This window comes from Pezoporus occidentalis, unplaced genomic scaffold (genome assembly GCF_034315485.1).
Source record: "Pezoporus occidentalis ecotype Australia unplaced genomic scaffold, CSIRO_AGI_Poc_V1 ctg238, whole genome shotgun sequence".
Classification (NCBI taxonomy): domain Eukaryota; kingdom Metazoa; phylum Chordata; class Aves; order Psittaciformes; family Psittacidae; genus Pezoporus; species Pezoporus occidentalis.
The window spans coordinates 643,855-671,355 of NW_026914264.1; the positions used below are offsets into that span (position 1 = coordinate 643,855).

Here is a 27,501-nt window from a genome sequence, read left to right on the forward strand (position 1 = left end):
GGAGGTAGGTATAAAATACAAAAGAGCAGATATAAATACAAATGAAAGAGTTCTTAAATTGAACATAACTGTCTGCTAAGAATTTAAAAGAGAATTATCTGGCTTAAAAATTACTTTAATTAAATCAGTACAATGTCAGTCTGTCAGAAAAGCTGACGTGCTTAATTCAGCCTAACCTGCATTAGAGAAAGAGTAGAGGGGGTAAGGAGCCACCTCCAAGCTGAACACAGTTCCTGCCAAGGCTGATGAATCAAGGGTTCTGTTCCAAAGAACACAAAGAAGCATCTTTGTGTTTGCCTAGACAGTACCCACTCTATTACTTGTAAAGTGTTCCTTGAGATGAGGCTGACCTTCCAGTAGACCCTCTCAGACAGAACAGTTTGTTTTGCGCCTGTTTGATGCACAGCCCATTCATAGCATGGTTATACTGAGATCTGATACTGTGTAGTGGAACTGTTTGCAACTAACACATGTGCAGCATGTCTCCTTTCACCAAAGGTACTCTTTGGTAAAGGCAATTTATAGTTAAACTAATGGCATAGCCAGAATCTCTATGGGCTGCCTTTTGCTGTGGTGTTTCTGTAGCAGGAGGACTGAGGCTCCCAGCAGCAGCCTTACTTCAGGTTTCCATCAGGATATATGTAAGATAATAACTAGAACTAGTTTTGTAAATGTTTCTATATACTATTTCTTTAGTTTTGTTCTGAATGACCAATTTCACACTGTGGAATCTTTTTCTAATGTAATATTTGTAATTCAAGATTTTTTTCTTTCTTTCTGTATGTTCTATGTTAAATGTATGCTATACTTAAAAAACTAGCAGCTGACTGAAAAAAAAAGACCACAACACACTGCAGGGAAACACCCCTGAGGACAATTTCAGTCAGTGAAACTAACTTTTAGGAGCTGTGGAATGAGCTAGCATCTGGTTCTTCATTTGCAGCATATATAAGGCTTGTCAGAGCTTGGAGCTCTGTATGAAGTTACGGTGTTCTCAACATAAAAAGGACATGGAACTGTTGAAGCAAGTCCAGAGGAGGAGGCCACAAGGATGATCAGGGGGCTGGAGCACCTCCTCTATCAAGACAGACTGAGAAAATTGGGGCTTTTCAGGCTGGAGAAGAGAAGCTGAGTGGAGATCTCATAGCAGCCTTCCAGTATCTGAAGGGGGCCTACAAGGGTGCCAGAGAGGGACTCTTCATCAGGGACTGTAGTGATAGGACAAGAGGTGATGAGTTCAAACTGAAACAGGGAAAGTTCAGGTTAGACCTAAGGAAGAATTTCTTTACTGTGAGGGCGGTGAGGCACTGGCACAGGTTGCCCAAAGAAGTGGTGAATGCTCCACCCAAGGCCAGGTTGGACAGAGCCTTGGGCAACATGGTCTAGTGGGAGGCGTCCCTGCTCATGGCAGGGGGCTGGAACTGGACGATCTTAAGGTCCTTTCCAACCTGAACCATTCCATTATTCTACAATGCTATAGCCATTCCCAGGTGGTGCTAGGGTTGGCAGGTTAGTAATGAAGGAAGGAAGCCGCTCCACTTTGTTTAGGAATTGGCCCTTGAATACTTGGATAATGCTTAAACTGGCCTGTACTAACAAACTGCTCTAGTACAGATGAAAAAAGACTATTGGCTGCCAAATGTGTAGGTTCCTACCTTTGACCAAAACAACACCTCTTGTCACTTCCCTTGCTGGAAAACATGGGTTTTCCAATTGTTCTTCTGCTTCTGTGTATATAGAAGCACTCATTGCTTACACAGGCCACAACTGGAATGCAGCACAGACCTGGGCCGCACAGCCAGAGCAGCATGAGTGACCCACCTTGCAGCACTGGAATGTGAACCAAAGAGCTACCAATTATCTTATATATGCCACCATTATTTTATATAAACTCAGCCTAGGTTTTGGGGGGTGTGTGTGTGTGTCATGCAGTGTAGGGTGGCTCTGCCCTGAGCCTACTCCTTTCTCCCTGCATGAAGAGACACTCAGAAATCTCAGTGAGAGGAGGAGAAAAGGTTTTAAGGGATGTGAAAGAAACAGCAGCCATCCTCCCAGTCTATTTCAAGACTGAAGTATTTAATTTTGTTACTTAGTAAAAAGAAAACCAACAATCCCCACAAAAAGATCCTTGTTTAAAAGTAGGGAAGTGGTACAGTGCATTTAAATGGAGCTCAGATTTAACAACCCTGTGGTCAGTCTAATTGGTGAATTTAGGAAATGAGCAGGCCTTTGTTTGCAATACAAACATGAAGTCAGTGACTGCTGCTGTTACTCAGTGGAGTGAATGGTGAGCACTGCTCCCAAGCATGCACTTCTGTTTTAGGACTATTTAATTTGCCATTGAGGGGAGGAGGCATCCTCTAGCTAGGTGTGAATGTTTTAAACTTTTCGAAATCACTGGTAATTTAGAACTTGTCTCTGAAATTACCTGGTAAATGACCACAACAACATTTAGAAGTAAAGAGCAATGAGGTGTGCACAATTACCTTCCAAAGCTGGAGGCACACGCATACTTCAGCAGGAATTTAACTGCAGTATGGGTAGACTGGTGCCTTTTGTAGATTCTATCACTGAGGATGACAGCTATTTCTAGCTGAAACCATAATAAAAGACTAAACTGTTAAATTATAAACTTTAAAAAAAAGTTCACTTGAAAAAATAAAAGTTTCTTTATTGTAATTGCCCATTTCAAATTCTATTTTCAAACAAGTGTAGTGAAATTAGTAAAGACAGCTTTGGAACCATCTTAAACTGCCTTATATGTATTAGCTGCAGTTAGTAAAGGGCTGATTCAAGCTAAATTATTTTTCACATTTTAAAATGCCCCAGGCATGTTGATAAGGGGTCTTGTACCAGTTGTAACAGAACTTAATGGAGCCAGTCTATCAATCATTTGCATGTGGAGGCCCTACTGAAATGAACAGCCCTATCTGTTGTTCACTTTGCTTGTCTAGAAGTCCTCATTTCTAATTACCCCTTTGCAAACCGACCATGGGTTCAGTGTGTGAATCACAATTAGGATGCCAGTGCAAAAATTCAAGCCCCACTACTGTCACTTAAGCTGGACTAAGACAGAACACTGCTGGTATTGTCCCTTTCAAGAGAGCGCCACAGCTTGGCTACAGCCGCATGCCAGTACATGCTCTTGACTTGCTGGAGTGGCCAACCCAACAGCATAAGCTTTTTGCTCCCATAATCTTGAAAGGTATAAACTCTGAGAATGATGTGAACAGGATGCTTCAGCTAAACAGAAGAGAAGTGAGGTGAGGTTTTTTCCTTGACTGTTGAAGTCAGTGGAGCTATGTTCAAGGCCAGGCCGGACAGAGCCTTGGGAGACATGGTCTAGTGTGAGGTGTCCCTGACAGTGGCAGGGGGTTGGAACTGGATGATCTTAAGGTCCTTTCCAACCCAAACCATTCTATGACATTATGACTCTATATTAATACACTATTAACATAGGAAGGCATACAGAATATTGCAAGTATCATACCATACTCACTAAAATACGTGAAAAGAGATAAAAATTTAGTTAGGAAACACATCTGTAAAATCTAGCAATAAAAAAAAAAAAAAAAAAAAACACACCACCCACAACCAAACAAAAACTAACAGAAGTTGGAACGTGCTCAATCTCTGTACTTATCCAAACCTGTTTTCAAAGTCTTTTTAAAACAGCAATCCAACTATTGCAGCATTATAAATTAATGCCAAAGAGCCCTATAAGTGGAAAATGTCAACATGCGAATGTTAAGCAAGAGATTTGCAGAAGAACTTAAAAGTCTCCCAAGTCCCACTGAAGCACTTTGCATCCCATAAACCCTTTTGAAAATCTCAAATGCTACTGCACTTGCCATTCTCCTTCAGACTAGGTTGAATTTCTTGTGACGGCTGCTTCTCTTCCACACATGCTGTGGGACAGAGTGTGTCCCCAAGTGGCAGCACATCAGGCTGGAGCTGGAGCAGAATCCCTCCCACCCTTCTCACCTCCCCTGCCATTCCTGCAGAGCTGCAGCAAAGCACGTGGTGGTAGGTACCATATGTGCTGCAGTACCTGTGCACAAGAGGCTGGGCTAAGGACAGAGTGTCAGCCTAGCTGGGGAGAGCTGTCAGACCAGAGCTGGGTTGCGTGTTTGGAAGTCTGCCAGTTGGACACTGGAACAGTTGCATGCCAGAGCTCCTTCTCTCCCAAAGGATAGCACAGACTGAACTCAAATAATGAGGTTAATGTGGAAAGAAGTACATTTAGTTATGACTACAAGAGACTGGCTTCTCAGTAAACAGGTGACTGAAATGAAAGGAGTGCTTCATGCTTCCATAGGGTAGGGCATGGAGCGTGCACTCAGGAGGATGGAGTTTCTTCCTAAGACTCATTGATAAAAGTTTTATTTATTACTATAGTATATTTTGTAAAGACTAAGGAAACTGCAGAAGCTCGCTTCTGCAACAAAGAGGAATTAGGAAATTAGATTACAGACCAGGGGGGTCTACAAGGGGGTCTACAAGGATGCTGGAGAGGGACTCTTCATCAGAGACTCTAGCAATAGGACAAGGGGTGATGGGTTTAAAGTGAAACAGGGGAAGTTCAGGTTAGGTACAAGGAAGAAGTTCTTTACTGTGAACGTGGTAAGGCACTGGAATAGGTTGTCCAAAGAAGTGGTAAATGCTCCATCTCTGGCAGTGCTCAAGGCCAGGCTGGACAGAGCCTTGGGTGACATGGTCTAGTGTGAGGCATTGCTGCCCATGGCAGGGGCCTGGAACTGGATGATCTTAAGGTCCTTTCCAACTGAAACCATTCTATGATTTGATGATTCTATAAACATTAGAATTTAACTTGGATTGAAATCCTACCCCTATACACAACACAAAGCATATAAAGAGCTTTGGCTAAACACAGACCATGGAAAGCCGAAAGCCTGAAAGGGTTGCACCCTGCAGAGGGGGACACTGCCCCAGCTGTGGTGTCCCCAGAAAAGCCAGCTTACACATTTCCACACAGATGTAGCCTTTGAAGAGGCAGGTTGAGGCAAGAGGAAAAGAAATGGGTAATGCTGAAAGCAGACCAAACAAAACCCCTTTCACTGCTAGAAGTTAAGGATTTACACTTCCCTGATGGCATCATTTGCTATTTCAGGAGAGTTTAGTACAAACTTTTAATTTGCTGGGGGAAACTCCTGTAATCTGTGTAACATTTGTTGTGTGTGAAACATGAGTGGGAAGGAGAAGGGATGGATTAGGGGAAGCACATGGAGGTGCAGCTGGGCTCACCCTTTCCACCTAAAGATTGGAGTTGCAAAGCTAGGACAGACATCTGTACAGTACCACCAGCCAAAACCACCACTAATTATCCATTTAACTATGATATATTGGTTTAGAGGGAAGCAGTGTTTGCTACAGGCATCAAAACCTCACTGCTGCCATGTAGCATCCATTTCCTGGTGTCTTATAAGTTAAATAAGAATTCTAGAAAGCCAGGTGTGAAAATAACACCAGGAAACACTCAGGAAAAACATTTCTGTGAATTACTGAGGTTTCCTGTACAAGAGCACTCCTGTTAATGTGTTACATTTACTCTGGGAAGAGACTGGATAGGAGCTCACTAGCAAACTGATGGTGCTGATGACCAAGTCATGGCATATGGCTAAGTTCTGGCTTTTCACTGGAGCCCTGTGCCCAGGCACACCACCACAGTGGCTGCAAGCTGTTGAAATCACAACAGCCAGGGATGTAACATAGACATAGCATGTAATTGCATAGCAGGCTTAAAGTTTATGGGAGGAATAAATTCTTATCTTTAATAAAAAAGAAAATAAAAATAACCTTGGATATCCCTTTGAGAGGATATTCTTAACTAAGGCTTCAGTACTACAAGTACAGATCAGAAAAAACTGTTTCTGCTCTTTACCTCTTTCTTACTCCTTCCTATAGATAAGTGGTTTGGCTGTATCTTATTTAAAAGAAGAAAAAAGTGGCATAAGCCTAATTAAGATCTTAATACAGTTACACACTGGATAGGAATAAATCACTGCAGACTTGACGGTGACAATAAGAAAATACCATGCCTCATTTTCGTCTGTAACAGAGATTACTAACACATGATGAGGAATCCTGAGAAGAGAAGGATGTGAGAACACCTGTCCTGTGCTGAACCCAAGGCATGATGCAGTCACAGCAGGGTTATACCACCTGAGGTGACTTAATTCACAGGCAGGGAGCTGTGTAATTCAAGGATTAGAACAGGGGGAAAAATTAAATCTATATATTTAAACACAAGCAAAATCATCTTCATTTTCCATGGTAAATGACGCAGTTAAAGAATTTTGGTGAGGGAAACGGAGGGCAGGTTTGTGTTTGGCAGATAGCAGAGAAGGCGAGCACAGTGGTAGCTGGAAAAGGCAGTTCACAGGCCTTTTGGCAGATGATAGGAAATGTTGGCACAATGCATTTGCAGTTTAATTTCAATAGGCTGCTAAGCTCTTAAACACATTTAGCATATCCACCACTGCTGGAGAAATCTTTCCTGTCTTTGACTGCCACTGCAATGCTCCCTGCCCTGGCTGGGCCCCAGGGCCGTGCTGTGGATTCACCTCCAGGCACTTGCATGCTCAGCCCTGCTTTTCTTGTCCTTAAGAGGCAAGCCTGGGTTTGTGTGTGCATGTATCTGTGTACACAAACATTCAGCCTTATGAGGATCTAGCTTTTTTCCTTCTGAACTTTTAAGGTAGTTCAGTGAATGCCTAACTTTGAAATTCTGGTCACCTTGCTATCCTTTTACAAGGTAAAATTAAGTGCTGTCACTCACCTATGGCTTTTGGCATTATTGCTCTAAAGGTCCTGCTCTGCCATGGTGATCTCTGTCTCAAGCAGGATTATCAAACAGTGCTTGGCTAGCTCTTGCTGTCGGCTGCCAGGTAGGCAGGCTGGGTGCCATGCCTTCCTGTGCCTTAGGTAGTACCATGGGGCTCCCGCTATTCTGCACCCACCTTTGGAGGTCTTGGCGTTAATACACTGCTGTAATGTCATACTTGTGAGAGGCTTCTGAAGAACTGACTGTGAAGCTGAGATGGATTTATTAAGTCATGAACAGCCCCCTCCAGCACACACACACGCTTTCCAGCCTCACCTCCCAGTCCACACACTATTCCTTTGAACATGCAAAGTCTCACACACAATTCTTGCCAGTGAGAAGTCATCTGTGTGCAGTTCTGATGTCCTCGACATAAGGACATTAGCTATTGGAGCAAGTCCAGAGGAGGCCACGAGGATGATCAGGGGCTGGAGCACCTCCTGTATGAAGACAGGATGAGAAAGTCGGCGCTGTTCACCTCCAGGCTCAGCCTGGAGATGAAAAGCTGTGTGAAGACCTCAGAGCATCCTTCCAGTATCTGAAGGAGGCCTACCAGGATGCTAGAGAGGGACTCTTCGTCAGGGACTCTAGCAATAGTAAAAGGGGTGATGGGTTCAAACTGAAACAGGGGAAGTTCAGGTCAGATCTAAGGAAGAAGTTCTCTATTGTGAGGGTGGTGAAGGGCTGGCACAGGTTGCCCAGAGAAGTGCTGAATGCTCCATCCCTGTCAGTGTTCAAGGCCAGGTTGGACAGAGCCTTGGGTGACATGGTCTAGTGTGAGGTGCTCTTGCCCATGGCAGGGGGTTGGGAACTGGATGATCTTAATGTCCTTTCCACCCCTACCATTCTATGATTCTCTGGTTTCAAAGTAGAGGCTGAACAATTAGGCCCTGAGCAGATCATCAACATCCTCAGATAAGAGATTTCCAAAAAGAAAATGCTGTCCCTGAATAGTGAATTGTGACAGTGTTCTTGTAAACAGGAGGGAAGGGAAGGGAAGGGAAGGGAAGGGAAGGGAAGGGAAGGGAAGGGAAGGGAAGGGAAGGGAAGGGAAGGGAAGGGAAGGGAAGGGAAGGGAAGGGAAGGGAAGGGAAGGGAAGGGAAGGGAAGGGAAGGAAGGAAGGAAGGAAGGAAGGAAGGAAGGAAGGAAGGAAGGAAGGAAGGAAGGAAGGAAGGAAGGAAGGAAGCTGTAGCAGAAAGAGAAAAAAAAAAACAACAGTTCAATAAATGCCAAGATGGCCCAATGACAAAGATGCTGGGAACTACTGATTCCTCTTTTCTCACGATACCCTCTGATGACCCCACATCCCATTCCTCGAAAACAAACAGTCCCACAAGACACCAGCTTGGCGCAGCCTGGTTTCTTATGTACTGATGATACCTGGAGAACACCGAAAGGGAGCATGGCCTCCAGAGTTGCCTCTTGCTGCAGACTGTCCTTTCCAAGGCAACATCGTAACATCTCTTTCTACCTGGCTACATCTTCCCTGACACGGGCAAGCAGTCTGGCACCTCTGAAACGGCTGCTTTGCTGGAAAAGGCACTGGGCTCCTTCCCCGCTGAACCGAGGGTCCTGTCCTCTCCATTCCCACAGTAAAACCAGGCTGAAGCCGTGCTGCAGACAGGACAGGAACAACAGGATGGCTTCCCAGGGAGTGTGGTTATTTTAGCTAAGTGTGCAATTGCATTTTCAACATAATTAGGTGCCTAATTGTGCACCTAGGCCTAGCTGATGTATCTGCATGTGTATATAATTATGATTTATCTAAAGGCTCTCTGGCCATAATGCTTGCTGTCCAACCCAAGTGAGAGATGAGTTTGAGTGGTCATTTTTCCCCAGCTTTTGTTTTAAACTGAGTTCCTATTTACCTTGTTTTTTTAAACAACTCCAGCTGACTGAGCAGTGGGAACACTCCAAACAGGTATTATTACTGCAAGCCAAGCACAGTTCTGCACAAACATCTGTGAAAATAAGAAGCTTCCAGGAGAAGGCCAGGGTGAGGTTATGAAATTAAATGTCCATGTAAAACTTCCAAATAATGCTGATGTTGGACTTCCCCAGTGGTGTGGCTGACACACAGTAAGAATTTGTACCAGCAATCACCAAGGTCAAAAGGGATCTATGCTTTTTCAGTACATGTTAAAGGGGAACCGCAAAGATAGCTTTTGCTGTATAATGGAGAATGTCACAAATGTCACAGCAGTACAGTTTGTGCGATCTTCCTGAGCAGTGCTGCCACTTGCACTTTCCCTGCGTCTTCTCTAACAGCAGCTGTGAAAGGCTGCAGTGAGGGTTTTGTTCACTAAACTGTAAACCTGAAAAAGGCAAAACAAAACAAAACAAAAAAACAGACACATATTTTTTTTTCCTTTACATTACATTTCCTTTTACTTAGGTAAATTCTCTGTATCCTCTCTTAGGAATATTCAGCTGCCTTTTATCACACAACCGGGTTGACTCAGCTCCCACCAAATTCTCAGGACGAGGTAGGCTACACTGCCATGCAGTCAGATGGCTTAATAAAATCAGCGCTGGGAAAGTGTCTGTTACTTACTTTCAGTGAGGTGCTTTTTACCCTAGAGTATCCAATCTCTCTTTATGGTGTATGATGTCAAAAACACTTCACAAGCAGAGATCTGTGTTTCTTTTGCCACAGACAATAAATCTTTAGTGTCTCCTCTTGATATGCATCACTCAACTTGATCTCAGGAGGCACTATACACCTCTCTTTCCCTCTGCTTCTTCTAACAAGGTCACTTTCCAGTGATAAAACAACTTTTCCAGAAGGTATAGTGTTCAATAATTAATATCTGATAATAGCTTCCCAAAGCAGTTCTTTAAAATCCTAATGCATGCTCTTCACAAACAGCATGAAGAACTCTTAAAATAGATTTGAGTAGCACATCTGAAAATATCAGCCTCAAAACCTTAAAACATGCATGACTAAACTTCTCACCAAAACAAACAGATCTGTCCACCTGTCCTGCGTTCAGCAGTACCAGTCATTTTTCTCCTTCTTAGTAGCTAGTGCAGTGCTGTGTTTTTGACTTTCAGCCTGGGAACAGCTCTGATAACACCAATGTTTTCAGTTGTTGCTAAGTAATGTTTACTCTGACCAAGGACTTTCTGGGTCTCATGCTCTGCCAGGGAGAACGGGAAGCTGGGAGGAAGCAGAGATAGGACACCTGACCCAAACTAGCCAAAGGGGTATTCCATACCACAGCAGGTCATGCCCAGTATAGAAACTGGGGGCAGTTACCCAGAAGGGCTAGATCACTGACGGGGTTGGGCTGGGTATCAGTCGGCAGGTGTGAGCAGTTGTATTCTCTTCCCTTGTTATTTTATCTTTATTATCATTGGTGGTAGCAGTAGTGGTCTGTGTTATACCTTAGTTACTGGACTGTTCTTATCTCAGCCCATGGGAGTTACATTCTTTCAATTCTCCTCCCCATCCCTCCGGAAGAGGGGGCGGGGAGGAAGGGGTGAAGTGAGAGGGAGACTACGCGGTTCTGATTTACGGCTGGACTGACACTATGATAACACTCATGCCAAAAGGGAAGTGAGCACTCCTCTCTTACCAACCACCACCATTTTACTACAAGTCTAAGAAGGTTAAGCATATGCGTATAGTATAACTTTCTGCAAATAGGAAAATATAGGAAATCCTGCTGCTTCTGCTACTGCGTATGTCAATTCTGTAGTAATAGTGTCACAAGTGGTAGGTTACTCCAGAAGGTGCAGGACAGCCAGTGAACCACGACTGGGGAGAGAGACCATCAACCAGAAGCTGTAGTGACCACAGAGCACCATTTCCTGTTGCTGTTACGTATTTCCTTCTACCAGCCATTTCACTGCTGCTCAACTAGCTTTACTGAGTGATCTCCAGTGAAAGTAATGTTTGACTAAAGCACAGAGAACACTGCATCAGAGCATTTGCTGGGAAAAAGAAAAAAAAAAAAAAGAGATTACCAGTCATTTCTCACAATCTTTTTCCTGGGTTTTGGGTGACTTTACAATCGTTTGGATGGGGTGTGCATTTATCATAGCCAGAGGAAAGGGAAGTTTGTTTACACCACAGAACTGAGGTAGTTGGCCTCTATGCTTTGCCTTGGGGAAGAGGAAGCCCACCATTTCCCCAGAGATCCATCAGGAAAGAGAGGCAGCTGAAGCCTGAGTCTCTGCAAGACCCAGCCACAACAGCAGACACAAGCTCTGTGCCCAAACCAGCCTCTGCTGCTGCCTGGTGAGAGAATTTGCTGGGCCTCAGCCGAAACCAGGACAACCAGAAACATGGTACATTGCATTCTCCTGTTCCTTTGCACACCTTTCTTTTCGTTCTATCAGAAATGCTGTTATCGGAGGGAAAAAGTCTTACTTAGTTGTCATCATAATCCTAATAAAATGCCCATCAAATTCATTAGCCAGCTATGATCTCTGACCATCTGCTTGGGGTCCATCCCTGTCGTGTGACCAAAGGGAACCACTGTCTGCTACTAATGCATGGCAGATTGGTTGTCAGGCCTGACCCCAAGTGTCATTATGGAAAAATGACTGCACAAAGGTCATTCCCATCAATTGTCTGAGACTCCAACTGCCTGTTAGTGGGCAGAAGCCTTTGTAGATGTCATTTTGTTAATGAAATAGAATAAATAATCTTCTCAACTGTGATAGATATTCTAGGTTTAAGAAAGCCACCCAAAGCTCTCCTGTGGTGATGGCAAATGGAGCTAGTTGAGGAATGGAACCAGAAAGAGGCAACAAGGAGGAACTGGGACAGAGGGGGAAGCAGTCCTGATGCGAGGATATGCCCTACAATGAACCCTCTCTCTCCTAAGATGAGCAGTTGTTCTTGGTGGCAATAAGCAGGATTTCTGTAGAGATGTGCTACAATTTGTAATGCTGGGGAGAGCTTGGCTTTCATAAAATCACAGAATGGTTTGGGTTGGAAAGGACCTAAAGATCATCTAGTTCCAATCTTCTACTATGGGCAGGGATGCCTTCCACTAGACCATGTCACCCAAGGCTCTGTCCAACCTGGCCTTGAGCACTACCAGGGATGGAGCATTCACCACTTCTTTGGGCAACCTGTGCCAGTGCCTCACCACCCTCGCAGTAAAGAACTTCTTCCTTAGATCCAACCTGAACTTCCCCTGTTTCAGTTTAAACCAATAAATGGACCTGGACATTGAAAAATTAATTTCACAACAGAAATAATTTTGAATTATTTGAACACAGGAAAAAGATCAGAAGCAATAAATATAATTTTTTATTATTATTCTTCTTTTTTCTCCCCACTGTCCAACTGTAATATACAACTGTCCCATTCAGCAGCATATGTGCTATAGGCCTTCTCAACTTCTAACCTTCCTCTTCATGCCTTGATTCTGCATGAGCTATGCAATCAGTGTCAAGCCATGGGAACAGTACCCTGACCTCACCTTCTTTTTGAGAATACTGTATTAAAGCTCATGAAAAAATCTGCATGTAGGCAGTGATTATCATGTACAACTGCTTTAAAGCCTTTGCACTGGTACAGTGGGTACCTAGGTGGGCGTATTTAAACATACTCTGAACTCGATGAGCTCCAGTTTAGCACAAGCATATAAGAAGTCCACCCTGAGGGAACCTCCTTGAGGTCTGGGCTGCCACAGCTACCTGCAAGTGACACTGACACATAACAGTCTTTTCAAGATGTTTTCTACTGTTGGTTAGAGAACTGGAGCCCAGGGAAGTCAAAGGAAAACTAACCTATTTCTTTCCACATCATTCTGTTACCAAGTTTCCCATCCCAGAAACTCTCTAGTTTCTGGTCTGTTGATTTCCATCATCATTCATCTCTGTTTATACAAAGTATTTGTACTGATCTCCATACTTAGGATTAATCATATAAATAATCTTCTGTAAAGAAAGGAAAGACTGCAAAAATGTGTAGTATAGTTTGAATCTGAACAAAATCCAAATGCCGCAACTCTATCACAGAGTTTTCTTGCTTAGTTTATATGCTCAAATCATAATTTAGTATTTTCTCCTGCAGTCAGGACTTTGTTAAATGTTACTGGGATTTATCACACAGTTAGGTAGCTGCAGCTATAGAAAGATGCACCTCTACTTGTACTGCCTGTCCAGCAGGAACTTGTTTAAAAATAAGAAAACTGAAAAGTGAAGGCCCGACCATTAACTCACCAAAACTGGGAAAGATAAAAAGGTAACATTTCTAGTCATGATTTGTGTCTGAATGGCCAGAGGCACAGCGACATGTGCTGCGCTTGTGTTAAACATGATTTAAATCTGCAAATCAAAGGTAATCAAGATAAATGGCATCTATAACTAAAATGGATTAATATACATATCACCATAAATAGAGGTATACACGTTTCTTGTATGGAAATGTAACCTTTGTTCGAAGCAGGTTTTTCACTTTCATTATGTTTTGCCTAAGAGAGAGTGCTGCTTCTGCACATGCAAGTGCTCCCACAGCCATTTGTATGCATATATACATATAAGAATTTCTTCATACCGAAATGTATGTATGTGTAAATTGTGTGAATGTAAATATAAGATAGGCCATATGTCCCAAAAGTCCCAAAAGAGCATCTGATGTTGATATGTAGACAGTGTGTTAAGGACCTTCCTAATTAATAACACAGTTTAAAATCTCTTGGCAATCAATTAAGATTAATGACAGAAGTCATTCTCTATCCCCTTATGCCCGAGTCTCAGGCTGTGAAAACCCTGGGTCGTGAAACTAATCCTGTTATCTGCTGCCTTCTTCATCTGAAAAGCCTACAGATTAACACAGCAGACATTATCGAATTTACAACCAGCCGCTCGGACAGCTGCCCTACTTTCAGCACTTAATGGAAAAGGAACTAATCTGGCTAGGAGCATCGGACTACTCAATAAATCTGTGCGCCCAAGACAGTTAAAGATCCCACATCTCTTCTGGAGAGGAGCAACTACATGAACCTGTCAGCTTGCTTCTCGCTGCCTAAGCTGAAACTAAGTTCTCTTCCTAAACTGGACTAATAAGATGCTCATCATGAACATCAACTGCAGAAGGGCTGTGCTCAAGCTGGGAGCTGTGCTTTACAACCAGGTTTGGTTACACACACACTGCCCCCTCTTCATTCGCAGCCAGGTAGCTATTAACTACAACGGCTTTTAGTGTACTCCACACCGTGAAAAAGATGTTTGAGGAATTAAAAAAAACAAATTTTTTTTTTCCTTTTTAAATCATACCCAGTGAAACAGATACTAATAAAAACTGTATTGCCAAATGAAATAATTTCTTGTTAGTATAGCTTGGAGGGGGGGTAAGAATTGCAGTGCTTTTAGGCATGCCAAGGGACAATTGGTTTTCATAAAATCATAGAATCATGGAATGGTTTAGGTTGGAAAGGACCTTAAATGCTTTGCTCAATGGGTATACTATCATTGAAGGAGAAGATCCATTTAACTGAGTCTTATACTGTAGTTTGAATTACTGCTAGTGCAGTTTAATTTTAAGCCAAAACACGTACTACTTCTAAGCAGCCCCAGTAACCTTTCTCTAACTGTAACTTGTTATTTCCCTATGCATTTCAGCAACCTGCAGTGCTAAAAAAGGAGCCAAATCACCTTCATTTTCTTCAAGGAGGTCCCCCTTGGTTAGAGAATGGACAAATAGTTCTGGATTTAGAGAATACAGAAGTAAACTAAAAAATGCTGCCACCATTAGCCTCATTCCTGTTCCCGTTACCCCCCTTAGGGAAGACAGCAGTGCTCATTGGGTTACAAAGCATGGGGCTAGTAACAGTGCTGGCTGAGGGGCAACTCTGCTGCAAAGGGGGATGATGGCACTGCCGTTACGGAGTGTTTGTTCTCAGTTGTAAGGCACTTACAGCCTCAGCCTTCTAACAATTAATGATTTAGTATTTCCTGCCTGTGCCAAGTTTAGGAATTACCAAAGAATCACAAAGGGAACAGTAACATGGGATTCGTCTCAGAGAACAGAATACTGACAAAGTGTTTCTAACTGTGAATTGTGTGGTGCTAACCAAGTCACAATGCAGAGTATAATTCATTTGTGTAACACAGATATGCTCACAAAGTAACATGAGTTTAAACACTTGTTTGTATTAATTCTGCAGCCATTATTATGAAAGAATCTTTCAAGCAGGCAAATGGTAATAAACAGGTTTAAAATTAAGTGTCCTCCTTTTTATTAGGCCATTTTGTAACATTAAAAAGCTATTCTCTAATTCTATTATAGAAATTCTTCTGTGATTAGCCACTGATGTTTTTTCCCTTTTACCAGTCCCACATACTTGCATATTGATAGGGCAACATTTTAAATATAAGTGCCATAGGCTTTTTGTGGACTTAAAGGAAAATTGTGTGCATTAACATGCACAGGATCAGAATCTCAGCTACTATCAAACTGCACAAAGCAACATGGTCAGATAACAAATTTGAAGAGACCTGATGATTACCTTTAGGTGCTAAGCTATGAATCAGAAAACAAACACCAGGATTTGGAGAAAAGACCAGTTCCCAATGTTAGCATTGAGAACCTGTGCCAAGGTCTGTTCTCATGCAGTAATGATTCCCTGGAAGAGGCAATGGCGTGCGCATTCCACTCTGCTTCCTGGCTGTATGCGACATTGCACATTGAAGGTTGCCACAATCTCAGATAAGATCCTCAAACAGTTAACTGTTTTATCAAAGTACCCCAACACTACTGTGGCTCCCTCTTTTCTCCCCCTTTAATAACAAAAGGAAGTACAGACAGGAGTATGAACACAGGGTAATGCATCATTTATAAATTAGCTTGTTAGTGCAGAAAACAAAACATGGCTTGAAAACAAAATCTCCCATTGCGGACTCCCCAATGATGTTTGATGGGAGCCCTTCAAAAGAGTTCATGGCTTAATGGAGGCTGTTTATGTGGGGACTTCGATCTGTACCTGCTGTCCCCTGTCACTCCCTGGAAACTTGGTAGCAGATGTTGCAGTGCAAAGTTGTCTCTGAAGTGTCTCTCTGTCCTCATCTCTCCACCACAACAGAGTCAAACTATATTGGATCTCTTCATTTGTGCCTGAGGCATGTTTGGGAGCACAGCTGTGTCCACCCCCACTCTACCTTTAGTGTTTCAGCCCCCAGGCAGCAAATGTGAGACCAAAACTGTTCTGCCACTCTTAACTACATCTGTTGACAGTCCTGCAACCTCGCTGCAGGCTGCCGAGGACCTGTGCCTCCACTCAGAACAGATGTCAGTGACAACCTGCTAGCTCACACCTGCACAAGCTTCCCTAATCTCACGGATTGTTAGCTGAAAAATGGATCACTCCAAGGACTTCCTTCCACAATCAAAGCGAGAGTGCTCAGTCCTCAAACTAGGCCACCTTCAGCATCACCTGGCAGTGTGGCAGAGGTGGCAGAGGAGAGGAGAAGGAGAAGGAAGAAACGGCTCACTCTGCTTTGATCTTTGATACCTCATGCCTAAATTTCAGTTACTTGATAAAGGACTTAAATTCAGCAGTGAATTCTTCTAGGAGTGGCAACTACCAAGTTCTTAAGCCATAAAAGAAAGACAACAAAGCAAAACAACTATGTGGCTGCTGTTCACCGTAACAGTTTTTCTGACATAACTACATCTGTGTGTGTCTCACTGTACATACGTGTGACTGCTTGGCTATTCGCTGACTTAAATCCACCAGGGTACACCATGAGATCTCTGACTAGCAAGGCAGGAAACAGTAAACAGAGTACACACACACACACACACACACTCCCCAAGATAAAAAATATCATACTAGACACAAATTGCACTCTCACAGTGCCCCGTGTCACACCTTAACAACCATTTGTTCAGCCTTTATTCATCACTACAAATGCTACTCCTTTTTTAGTGAGGAAACTGATGATGAGTGAGCTACTTCTCTGTTTTCAGAAAACAGGATGCGGATCAGTGTCTTACTGTCAAGTTCTGAGAAGGTGTTATGCCTCACTCCATGGTGGCTCAGCAAAGGCTTCCCTGGCAGGTAACTTTTAAGGTACCTACCTGTCTTAACAGTCAGAAATACTTAAAATAAGGCCTGGCTGACAAATCTTTAGCCTGGTCATGCAACAGTTCTATGTTCCTATTTACATTGATTTTTACCTGTTAAGCTGTATTGTACTGTTTATTTTTCATGTAGATTTGTTGTTGTTAATTCTGCTACATGTAACATGCATGGTTTGTGCAAATGGTAACTTTCCAACATTAACAACTAGAATGCTAACACAAGTATTTGACTATGCTATTTCCAGCATTGCACTCTGACATTCTGCTTCTTTCAACACCAGTCTTAATTCAGTCTCCCCTTTTCCTTCTTTAGAACAGTACCAAACTACATCCAAAGAAAAAAATGCAAGCACCGATTTACCTCTCATTCTCCCAAAGGTAACACACTCCTTTTAACCCCTCTAATTAGTTTCATGTCACCCTTATGGTGTTATGTTGCAGAAATAGTGTTCTTGCACGCTACTGCTCTGTGAAAGAACCTGACCTGTCAACACCCATCCAGGGCCATCTCATTTACAGGAAATCATTTGCTCTTGTGTCTCTTCAGATGTGCAACAGGAAGCTAAATGGTCCTAGGAGGACAGAAATATTTTGAAGATAAATCAGTTCCTCAGATGAATGCTAAGATTTAAAATAATACTTCTGTGAGGAATAACAACCAGAAATACACAATGTAGTTTCACTATAAAAGGTTCAAGTAACAACTCTGCTTCCCAGTCATAGCAGCCTTTGTAGTGGAGGCCACTTTTTCATGGGTCACAGGTGAAGAAGAAAGGATTGTCTGAGGAAAAGGTTTCCTTACCTCTTCCTTTCCGTGAAAGTTGCCTCTGGTACGGAAGTGCAAGGCTATGAGAAGCAGACTGCATGGAAGTCAGATGGTCACTTCAATTTGATGTGGTTTTAGTGTTCTGATTGCCAGCCTCTACTCTAAATAGCTGGTTCTAAGAAAGACTTGGTATTTGTTACAGAAAGTTTACACTAAATGAAGTGTGTGCCATGTTTTTGTTTTCTAGCTGAACACACACAAAGTAAGGAGTCCTTCACTCTGCTTTCAGGAGATCTATGTTTCTGCAATATCTTGGGGCTGGTGTGATGCATTTCTCAATGCCCTTTGTTTCCCCCATGCTTTATATTTCCTGTTGTGCCATTCTTTCGGCTGCAGTGCTTTCCTTATTTAATGTCACAAGACTGCCAGCGTTCAGCAGGTGCTAAAGCCTGGCTGTGACATGCCCCTCTTTTGCTAACCATAGCAGATACACACACCACACACAAACCTCATCTCCTTGCTGTGGTCGCATCAAAGAGACTCTGTCATACTGTCTTCGTAACAGTGCCCACAGTGCATCGAGTCGACCCTGTGGCAACAGAGCAACACGACTTTCAGTACAACAAAATCAGTCAATGGAGAGCACACCTGCTAAGTTACCACCCACGTTGCTCCATGGAGAAATGTACTGGCAGCACTGAGCACCAGTTCCCTAGGGCCAGACAGATTTCAGCTATGTCACCTACACCATGTGGCTGCATCAGTGAATGAATGGCAGGTACTGTGCTCTTATCTGCCCTGCAGTGGCTGTGACCTAACCCACATTTACTTCTGAGCCATCTAGAAGTAATATGTTTATTTGCCAATATTTTGGGCTGAATTGCCATGTGTCCATCTGAGGTTTCTCTCACATCAATGTATTTGTTCTTACAGCATGTATACAGCAGGTTGGTTGTTCTCAAGCAGCTTTCGAACTGCCAGGGATGTGGTATACAGCTGTGAAGGCAGAACATCCATACTCCCAGGTAAACCCATGTATTGTCTGCTCTTACACAACTCACAGCACCTACGGAAATCAGTGTCTTTATTTTATGCCATTTATTATGTTTCACTTGTTTATCAGACTTTTTGCATTATATTGTTTTATATAATCTTTTGCTTTTCTTGGTTGTATGGTTTTCTTGGTAAGTGTGTTTAAAACAGCTACAAAAGGTGGCGTGTTAGGCTTAGTTAGTTACAGAATCACAGAATCATAAAATGGTTTGGGCTGGAAAGGACCTTAGGATCATCTAGTTCCAACCCCTCTGCCATTGGCAGGGACGCCTCACACTAGACCACGTCACCCAAGGCTCTGTCTAACCTGGCCTTGAACACTGAGATAGACCAAATGCCAACAAAGGCCCCACAGATTTTAGTACTCTTACCAGGAAAAGGAAAACAGAATGTGGCATTAATGATGTAGTGTATTTAGGGCTAAAAACTGTTCTTGCTATTCATCCTGAGTAGGTGTTTGCTTTGAGAATAGTACATTTCACTTGGATGTGAATACTTGAAAAATAATCTACACTTCAGCATGCAAAAGACTGGTAAGGTAGAATCCAGCCTTTAGCACAGAATTCTCTTATATTGAAGACTGCAAAGATTACCTTAATTGGCGTATACCACTTCTCCTGAATGGCTGGTGAGGTAGGCTTTGGTCTAGGTGGCTTTGGATAAAAAGGTTCTTCTGGTTCTTCTGGGAGTTTCACCACAGCATTTTTTGCTTTTTCTAATCTAGCCCCTTCTTCAGTGGATCCTTTATCACCCCAGCGAACCTAAGGAAAGCCAGAGTTCAGATGTGAAGGTGCTGTATGCAGTGGACAAGGGAACTGTTGCAAATAACAGAAGTAATTGAAAACATTTAAATTTGGAAGAATTTCTGAATAAATAAGAGGGGAGGTACTGAGGAAAATGTTCCCTCTTCATTCAGGCACTCTCAGTAGTGAAAAGGCAAGAGAAATACTGAAAGACAATTCAACTGTACCATGCAGACAGGCTGTATAGGAGACAGGAAATCATCTAATTAATGATGTAAAGGTATTATTTCTAGTTCAGATTTATCTTACAATACCAGACCTTAACCTGGCACTGATGACAGCCTAGATCTTTGTCACCCCAGATTTCCTAACACAGCATGTTTGTTGAGAACCCCAATTAAATAGAAGGCAATACTTGAGCAGGTTTTAGCAGAAACTCCTTGAAACTACTCAGGTTTCAAGTAGTCCTGCATGAAGATACATACTGGAGCAAATGCAGATAAAGTAGTCTAACATGCATGGTAAGTTAATGTAAAACATGTAGCAATGTATATTTTGTCACTGCCCTAACTATACAGAATATATACAAAGAGTTCAAAGAGAAACGACACCTGGGTTATTGCCCTTGGTAAGACAAGCACCTATTTCCATTTCCATAAAAGGTTGTACTTATTATGCTGTAAAGAGGAAATACAGGAAAAAAAAACCCAAACCAACAAACCAAACTTCCCTCTAAGAGAGATGATTTGTCTTACTACAGTAATATTATTTCATCTTCTCATTGGAAACACTGTGAAGCAATCTGAGCAAGGATGTTTGCTGTACTGTACAAAGCAGCAAACCTAGATAAGATTGTTACTTTATGACCCAAAAAGAGCATCTAAAAGCTATGCCTGGTGTTTGGAAGTTCTTGGTAAAAATGGCCTGGATTAATTTTCAGTGCAAGACTTCCTAAATCATGCCATCTGCTACAATGTAGCCTGTAAGGAGGACCTGACAGACCTAAACTCAGGAAATCAAATTCTGACATTACATCCTGGGTAAATGTGACACGCTGATGAGTCAAGAAACTTAGTGGAAAACAGGTTCCTGCAGGACCTCACCAGCATACTCCTTTTTCTCAGGGATCTCCTGGCATGAAGAGAGAAGAACCTAAGTAAGAAAAGTCAGACAAGACTGACCTTCCACCCTGAAGGAAAGCATTAGGAGCATCACTGCACGCTGCTTAGCAGGTGCGTATCAGTTCTTTCTCGCTACCTGCCAGTTCAAGCACTTGAAAAGTAGGCAGAAGAACTGGGGTGCAACAACTGTCCCACTGCCAAGGGATGCAAAACAGTTTTGCTCACCAGGAAGAAGACATGCCCCTGGTCCTCCTTCTGCTGCCCAGAGGGAGTGGGAAGACTTCTCCAGGTCCTCCTAGGGACACTCTGTAATGTGCTGGGATAAGTATGGCATAGAATGGGAGAAGGAAGCAGCCTGACTTCATCCTCATCAGCACCATACGCACAATGTGCTGACAAAGTGCAGAAAATATGTAGGCATGCCAGAGTCTAGGCCCTTTCAGAAAAATGAAATACTCTGGAGGAAGATTTTGTCATTTTATCACCACCAGGAAGTGTGTTTTTCCATGTAATCTCAGTATAAAGAGTGAGAGTAGCAAACTACAACAGAGCTTAATTTGGTCTGTAATATTGTAACTCACCTTGGTAAAATACACCATTGTTTCTCAGGAGGGGGATTCTTTTGGACCTTTCTGTTATTTTGGACCTTACTGTTTGGCTTGCTATTTAATTTCTTCTCCTCATTGGGGAATCCTCTCTCTGCAATATTAGAATGGGCTTTCATGTCCAAGTAGGCCCTGCTGCCTCATTAAAATGCATCTGTGTCTTGCACAGTGATCAATGGTACTTTTATGGTGTTTTTTATGAGGCTGTTAAAAAAACTATTTTAAACACTGTTAAAATCATTTAGAGAAAGATGGCGGATTCCTTGCTGCTAAGATGACCTTATCCTTTGGAATAAAGTGACTTCACCCAAAAGAACCCAGGATTTGTGGAGTATGACGACACAACTTTCACATAAAAACTGACTGCCTGTAATAGGTGGGGCTAGAAATGTCATCATAAACTTTTAAAGTAATGCCAAAAGGCAGATCTACGAAGAGTGAACAATGCTGGCTACATGATGGACTGTCGCAAATGGGTGAAGCTACTGGGGAAGGCAGGAGTGAAACAGGACAGAAGTAAAGCTCCATACTCAAATGCTCAGGTGTTCATGATGTGACACCCAACCCCACAATTTATTAGAATCATAGAATCATAGAATAGTTAGGGTTAGAAAGGACTTTAAGATCATCTAGTTCCAACCCCCCTGCCACAGGCAGGGACACCTCACACTAAACCACCTCACCCAAGGCTCTGTCCAACCTGGTCTTGAACATTGCCAGGGACGGAGCATCCACAACTTCCCTGGGCAACCTATTCCAGTGCCTCACCACCCTAACAGGAAAAAATTTCCTCCTTATATCCAATCTAAACTTCCCCTGTTTAAGTTTTAACCCATTACCCCTTGTCCTATCACTACAGTCCCTAATAAAGAGTCCCTCCCCAGCATCCCTATAGGCCCCCTTCAGATACCGGAAGGCTCCTATGAGGTCTCCATGCAGCCTTCTCTCCTCCAGGCTGAACAGCCCCAACATTCTCAGCCTATCTCAGCCTATTCTCAGACAGGAGGTGCTCCAGTCCCCTGATCATCCTCGTGGCCCTTCTCTGGACTTGTTCCAACAGTTCCATGTCCTTTTTATGCTGAGGACACCAGAACTGTACACAATGCTCCAGGTGAGGTCTCAGAAGAGCAGAGTAGAGGGGCAAGATCACCTCCTTCCACCGGCTGGTCACACTCCTTTTGATGCAGCCCAGGATACAGTTGGCTTTCTGGGCTGCGAGTGCACACTGCTGTCTCATCTTCATTTTCTCATCGACCAACACCCCCAAGTCCTTCTCTGCAGGGCTGCTCTGAATCTCTTGGGTTACTATTCTTGGGTCCCATAGAAGGACACAGACACAGCTCCCAAGAATGCAGTTCCCTTCAAGAGCCCATTATTGCCTTATCAGCAGTTTCAGTTGGTTTACATCTTTAGCCCTTAGTCCTGCACACAATTCCTCACACAGATCAAGTTTTCTAACCTCATCATTACTTTTTGATCTCCACTCTGAAGAGGAAATACTGTATTTTTCCCACATGATGAACAAGGATTTCTTGATAGTACCAATGTTACTTGTGCTCACCAGCTATCTAACAGGTTTTTGTTTCATTGTGCAAGATCCCATTTACAAACTGTAATGATTTAAACCCTGGAACCCCTCCCAGAGCTTCATCACAGCTCCCATTAAAAATCCAGACTTCTATTCTTTAGTTTGGAAAGCATGATCTAGTTTGTCTCTGAAAAGAACTGCACAGAATGTTTTCTTTTTCTAGAATCTGTATCACTTCTAAATTAGCAATGATGAACTGCTGAAGGAAACACATCTAAGCAGCACAACTTTAAACTTGCACGTTCTTCTGCTGCATTTAAAAAGAACTCAAGCAAGGCTGACTCTTAGGCCGATACCTTTAAAGTTTCATCAAGATACATCAATATGACCTAGGTGGGTATTTCAGATGGAGAATGAAGTTAAAAGCTGCAGAAAACTGCTTTGCAAATGCCATAAAGGCTGACTTGACTATAAAATCTGACATAAGGACGTGCCCATAAGGATGCACATTTTTCATTCTGTTTTAATTAACATGATGCTATCGTGTCTCTTCAAAGACAGGCACTGTTGTCGCTCTGAGCTCCTTTGGGATCAAGCCTCTCCTTCGCATCACCATTGTCAGCTCATTTGGCTGGCCCGCAGTTGGAGGACTTATGTTTCACTGTAATTTCTTCCAAAACATTGAGAAAAGGCTCTCACTCTCTCATTACCTCGATGGAAAGAGCATGTCTTCAGGCAGCTATTTAAAGTTCCAGTCAAATGGAATTACTGAAAGCTGTTCTTTCATGGGCAAGGTCAAAACTGTTTGATACAGTAAAAGAGTTTTCAAGGCTTACGTCACTGGAAGGAAGTACATATTATGCCCTTGTATTTCCAGTACACTTTGAAAGTCTGTGTGTCCACCACTTGTAGCCTCAGAGAGCTTGTGTGTCAGTGAATTGGCATCTCCCCATTGCACAAACCTCCATCCTTTTAATTCCTCCAACTCCTCGTCCACCATAGTAAGAAGCATCTACTGTGGGCCATTTCTTGGTAGGCAAGGGCTCTTGTTCTTCTTCCTGTCAATAAATTCAAACAACATTTACTTCAAAAGATAATTTTTTCTTTCCCCACTAACTGTATTTTTAACTATATTTCACTAAAGTCCACAGAGAGTAAGTTTTCTCGTGTCAGGTGTGAAAGTTCAGATATTTAACTTTCCCAAGGGTTCAGCAACTTCCAAACAAAATCTGGTCATGTTTGGAAGTACTTCTAGTATTTCGCATGACAAAAGCATTGGTGGTGACCATCAGGGAAGTCCAAATGAAGAATCTGTGCGTTCTACTGGCAGTCATTTATTTGCTTCATCCTTTTCCTTTCCACAAATAAAAATAAGCAAAACATACACAAAGAGAAGAATTTGGAGTGGCTTCTTCTACAGAAAATATAATGTCTTCCGCGAGACAGATCATCAGGCCTACACGTTTGGATTCAACAGACGGTGTTCAGCAGATCTGCAGATAAAGGTTACACAGTTTCCTAAGCCAGCCTTTGTCAAACTTGCTCTTGGCTGCCTCAGCTCAGTCAAGTGTGCCTCATCATGGACCTAACTGTCAGAGTATGCTTGAGTATGCTCAAGCAATCATCTAAATCAAGACCAAGGGGGAAAAACACTGAAGACACCAGAACATCCTCTAGCACATTATTGCCCGTAAGAGGGAGAGAAATTCCCTTGTAAGGCTTGTTCAGTGTCTAGAATGGCAAAGCTGTGGGAAAATGCTCTTTAAGTCATACAGGAATCTTTTGATTGTTATAACAAGAGCTTGTCAGTCTTTCTGTTTTCGCTCCAGAATGGGAAAAATAACGTTCAACTATACTGGGATGAAGCCTCTAAATATTTCTGTGAATTTGGCCTTAATTCATGCCACACTGAGATGAGTGAGGCAGAACAGAGATTTGGACTTTAGCCATCCTGCTCTCAGCTTAAGGCTTCCCACAGGGTAGTTCTTTCTTCCGAAGCAGCTAGGACAAAGAGCTGAAGTCACAGAACACAGGAAAGCACAGAGTGGTGTGGTGTTAAGCAGTGTGATGAGCGAAGCATCATCATACCATACCTCTCTGGGAGCTGGTGGAGACGGAGGGGGATCTTTGATGACCTGAAAGAGCCAAACATACAAAAGCATAAGAAACTGCATTGACAGCATCCAAAACCCAACAGAAAATTTTAAGAGTGAACTGTTTCCATCTGAGTCCCCTACATCTGTTTGCAAACTGGCAACTGCTGCTGCCAAGTCCCTTGGGTATCGATTATCAAGGCCTTCTGGAAATTAACACCATCCATCTAATAGAAAATAACATCCATTGACTGGCAGACACTCTTTGGGCATACGTGTCTGCCACTTTGCTTCCTGATCGGACAGGATTCAGTCATTCAAAGTAATAGCCAGTGATTAAACTCTATGGAGTTCATTAGCAAGCCTGGAAAGAAAAGCATCATAAGGTCTATGTGAGGTCTTGATTAATCTGGGGCCAAGATGCCGGCTTCCTTGTGCCATGCTACTGAATAATTTCTGGCGGAATGATAAGTGTGAAATGCCTCCTAGTAGGTCAGGCTTCACTTCTAGACGTTTAGAATGTTTCCACAGATCTCACATTTGAGATCTAATCATTTCAAGTGTGTAGCTCCTTGACTGTTCAGTGTGGCACACCTGCCAGCAGCAGGGAGAGTCATGAGGCTTCTCAAATGGCTTCTGGATAAGACCTGCTCTTAGGATAATTTACTTACAGCTATATTTAAACCTCTACCTATAGTTTCTTCCTGTTCTCTTTCTCACATACATACTGTACATCTCAGGGAGTTCCTTGCTACTGATAGGAATCCACCAAGCAGAATAGGGAGGGGAAGAGGATGAATTCAGATGAAAAGTGAATGCCAGCCATTCTTCAACAGAAAAAGCAGATTTGTGAGCTAAAAAGTATTCTAGTGATGTCAAGTCATCTTTTGCACTCGACTTTTGTATAGTAATGACTAAAAAATGCCCCATGAGTATCAAGGAGTCTGTTTCAGCTATGCCTTAGTATTACATAAACATGACCACCAATGTCCATGATAAATAATGTCACTGCAGAGATGCATAGCCTCATACATAAAAGAAATGCACTTTTCTTGACCAATAATCAAGAGTTTTCCTTCTTGATTTCCATTTCAAGACACAGTGCTACCAAGATAGTCACTAGTTACTGCCTGTGGACTTTTAGCGCTGGATACAGGAATTATGTCAAATAAGAGAAGTTACAGCACCCCTAGAAATATTTTTCCATAGCACTTCAGGTTTGAGATACTTAACTGTTTGTCAAGCAAGCTCAGAGCACTTGGAGTGGACTGAAAAGCCAACTATGGATTTTAACCAGATATCCTTTGCTGCTATGATGTCAGACATTACTTTTCATGAATTAGTGCTGAAAACTTTTTCTTTCCACCCATCAGGAATTTTCAGGTTACTTAACAGAAATGGATTATTTAATCAGCGAAACATTCCTGAGAACCAGCTTGGAATTACTGCCCTCATTTTACAAGAGCAAACAACACAGAGGGATCACAGGACAGATTCTGTGAGATACTTGGATGCTGAGCAAGGTTTTCCAGGGCATGAAGATATTTAATTCTCACTGAAAGCAATTAAAAGACTGGAAATGGTAAAGCAGTATTTCAGTGTATTAAGGGTCACCTTATCTTCTTTAATTCACATTCTTATTTCCCTTTTGCCCATCTCTAATGATTAGCTCAAAAAATGGATTTTGCTGCCAAGACTGCAAGCTTGTACAAGGGGAAGGCCTAGCTAGCTTGTGGCTTTATAGAAATATGCATTAAATGGTATTATATGCATATATAAATATGCATTAAACGGTATTATCACTCCACTTTCTACAGTTCTACAATTCTGAAGTTTTGCAATCTCCCCCAAGCAAAGACAAACTTCTTTGTGGCACATACTAAAGTTTTCTTGGGCCCTGTGCATACTGATATTTATGGAATCAACATTTCTACCCCAGTGAACCAAGAAGAACTACAGGTATACCTCACTGGGCTTCAAAAGAGCCAAGTCAGTGGCAGTTTGATTCTGTAAATGAAGGATCTAATCCTGTGCCAGCTGCTAAGCTCCCTGAAGTTACAGGGTACACTTGGTTTGAAGCTAACCAATACATTAATTAGCTGCTATTTCTAATAGCTTCAGAAAATGAAACTTGTTTTAAATGTGACAGTGGTGTGAGAAAATAGTCTGCTTTGAGTAGCAGATACTCACCCCTGCTGACAGAAGTGGAATGCAAATGCCTGCATCCTTATGTTTCTACAGGCTCCTCACACATTCCCTCTCTCTCACACGCACACACACAAAGATTATTTTCAGTCTTGAGTGATATTTCAAGTGAAATCAGTAGAAAGCCACTTTTAAGCCATTTTTTAGTAGAAAGCCATTTTTAAGAAACAGAAATCCAAGGAACTGATGCAGCTTTGGCAGAAAAGAATGCAAATGTAGCATGAAACTGCACATACTGGAGATCTTAATACTTCAAATTACCTTTCCCTGAACTTGATTCAGATGGTTTAAATAGGGAAGACTGAATAATGCTGCTGTCTTATTAACCCCAGGTAGCGAGGGTTCACTTCCTAATTTTGTTTTGGCTTATCAGCATCATCATCACCATGAAAGGCTGCATCTCATTTATTTAGTTGCAAAGAATGAAGAACTGAGTTTGGAGGAGAGCTGATTTCTTAAAGAAAGAAAAAAAAAGTTAGTTACTTCAGGCAACAGTC

At 42.4% G+C, this 27,501-nt stretch overlaps 1 protein-coding gene and 1 long non-coding RNA gene across 3 annotated transcripts in view; one reads left to right on the forward strand and one right to left on the reverse strand.

Moving 5' to 3' along the window:
- Window positions 1–27,501, reverse strand: part of ANTXR2 (ANTXR cell adhesion molecule 2) — a 108,811-nt gene that overhangs the window by 16,454 nt on the left and 64,856 nt on the right. For both annotated transcript variants that reach the window (XM_062622026.1, XM_062622027.1), the window contains exons 13-16: window positions 24,800–24,841; window positions 23,669–23,764; window positions 19,303–19,470; window positions 18,165–18,245 (exon numbers count right to left, since the gene is read on the reverse strand). In XM_062622026.1, coding sequence (XP_062478010.1) covers window positions 18,165–18,245; window positions 19,303–19,470; window positions 23,669–23,764; window positions 24,800–24,841 — 387 coding nt within the window. The remainder of the gene's footprint in view (window positions 1–18,164; window positions 18,246–19,302; window positions 19,471–23,668; window positions 23,765–24,799; window positions 24,842–27,501) is intronic.
- On the forward strand, window positions 16,781–26,401 carry LOC134165354 (uncharacterized). Its single transcript, XR_009965494.1, has 3 exons — window positions 16,781–16,879; window positions 18,590–18,681; window positions 26,173–26,401. It is a non-coding gene; the product is annotated as an uncharacterized LOC134165354 (long non-coding RNA).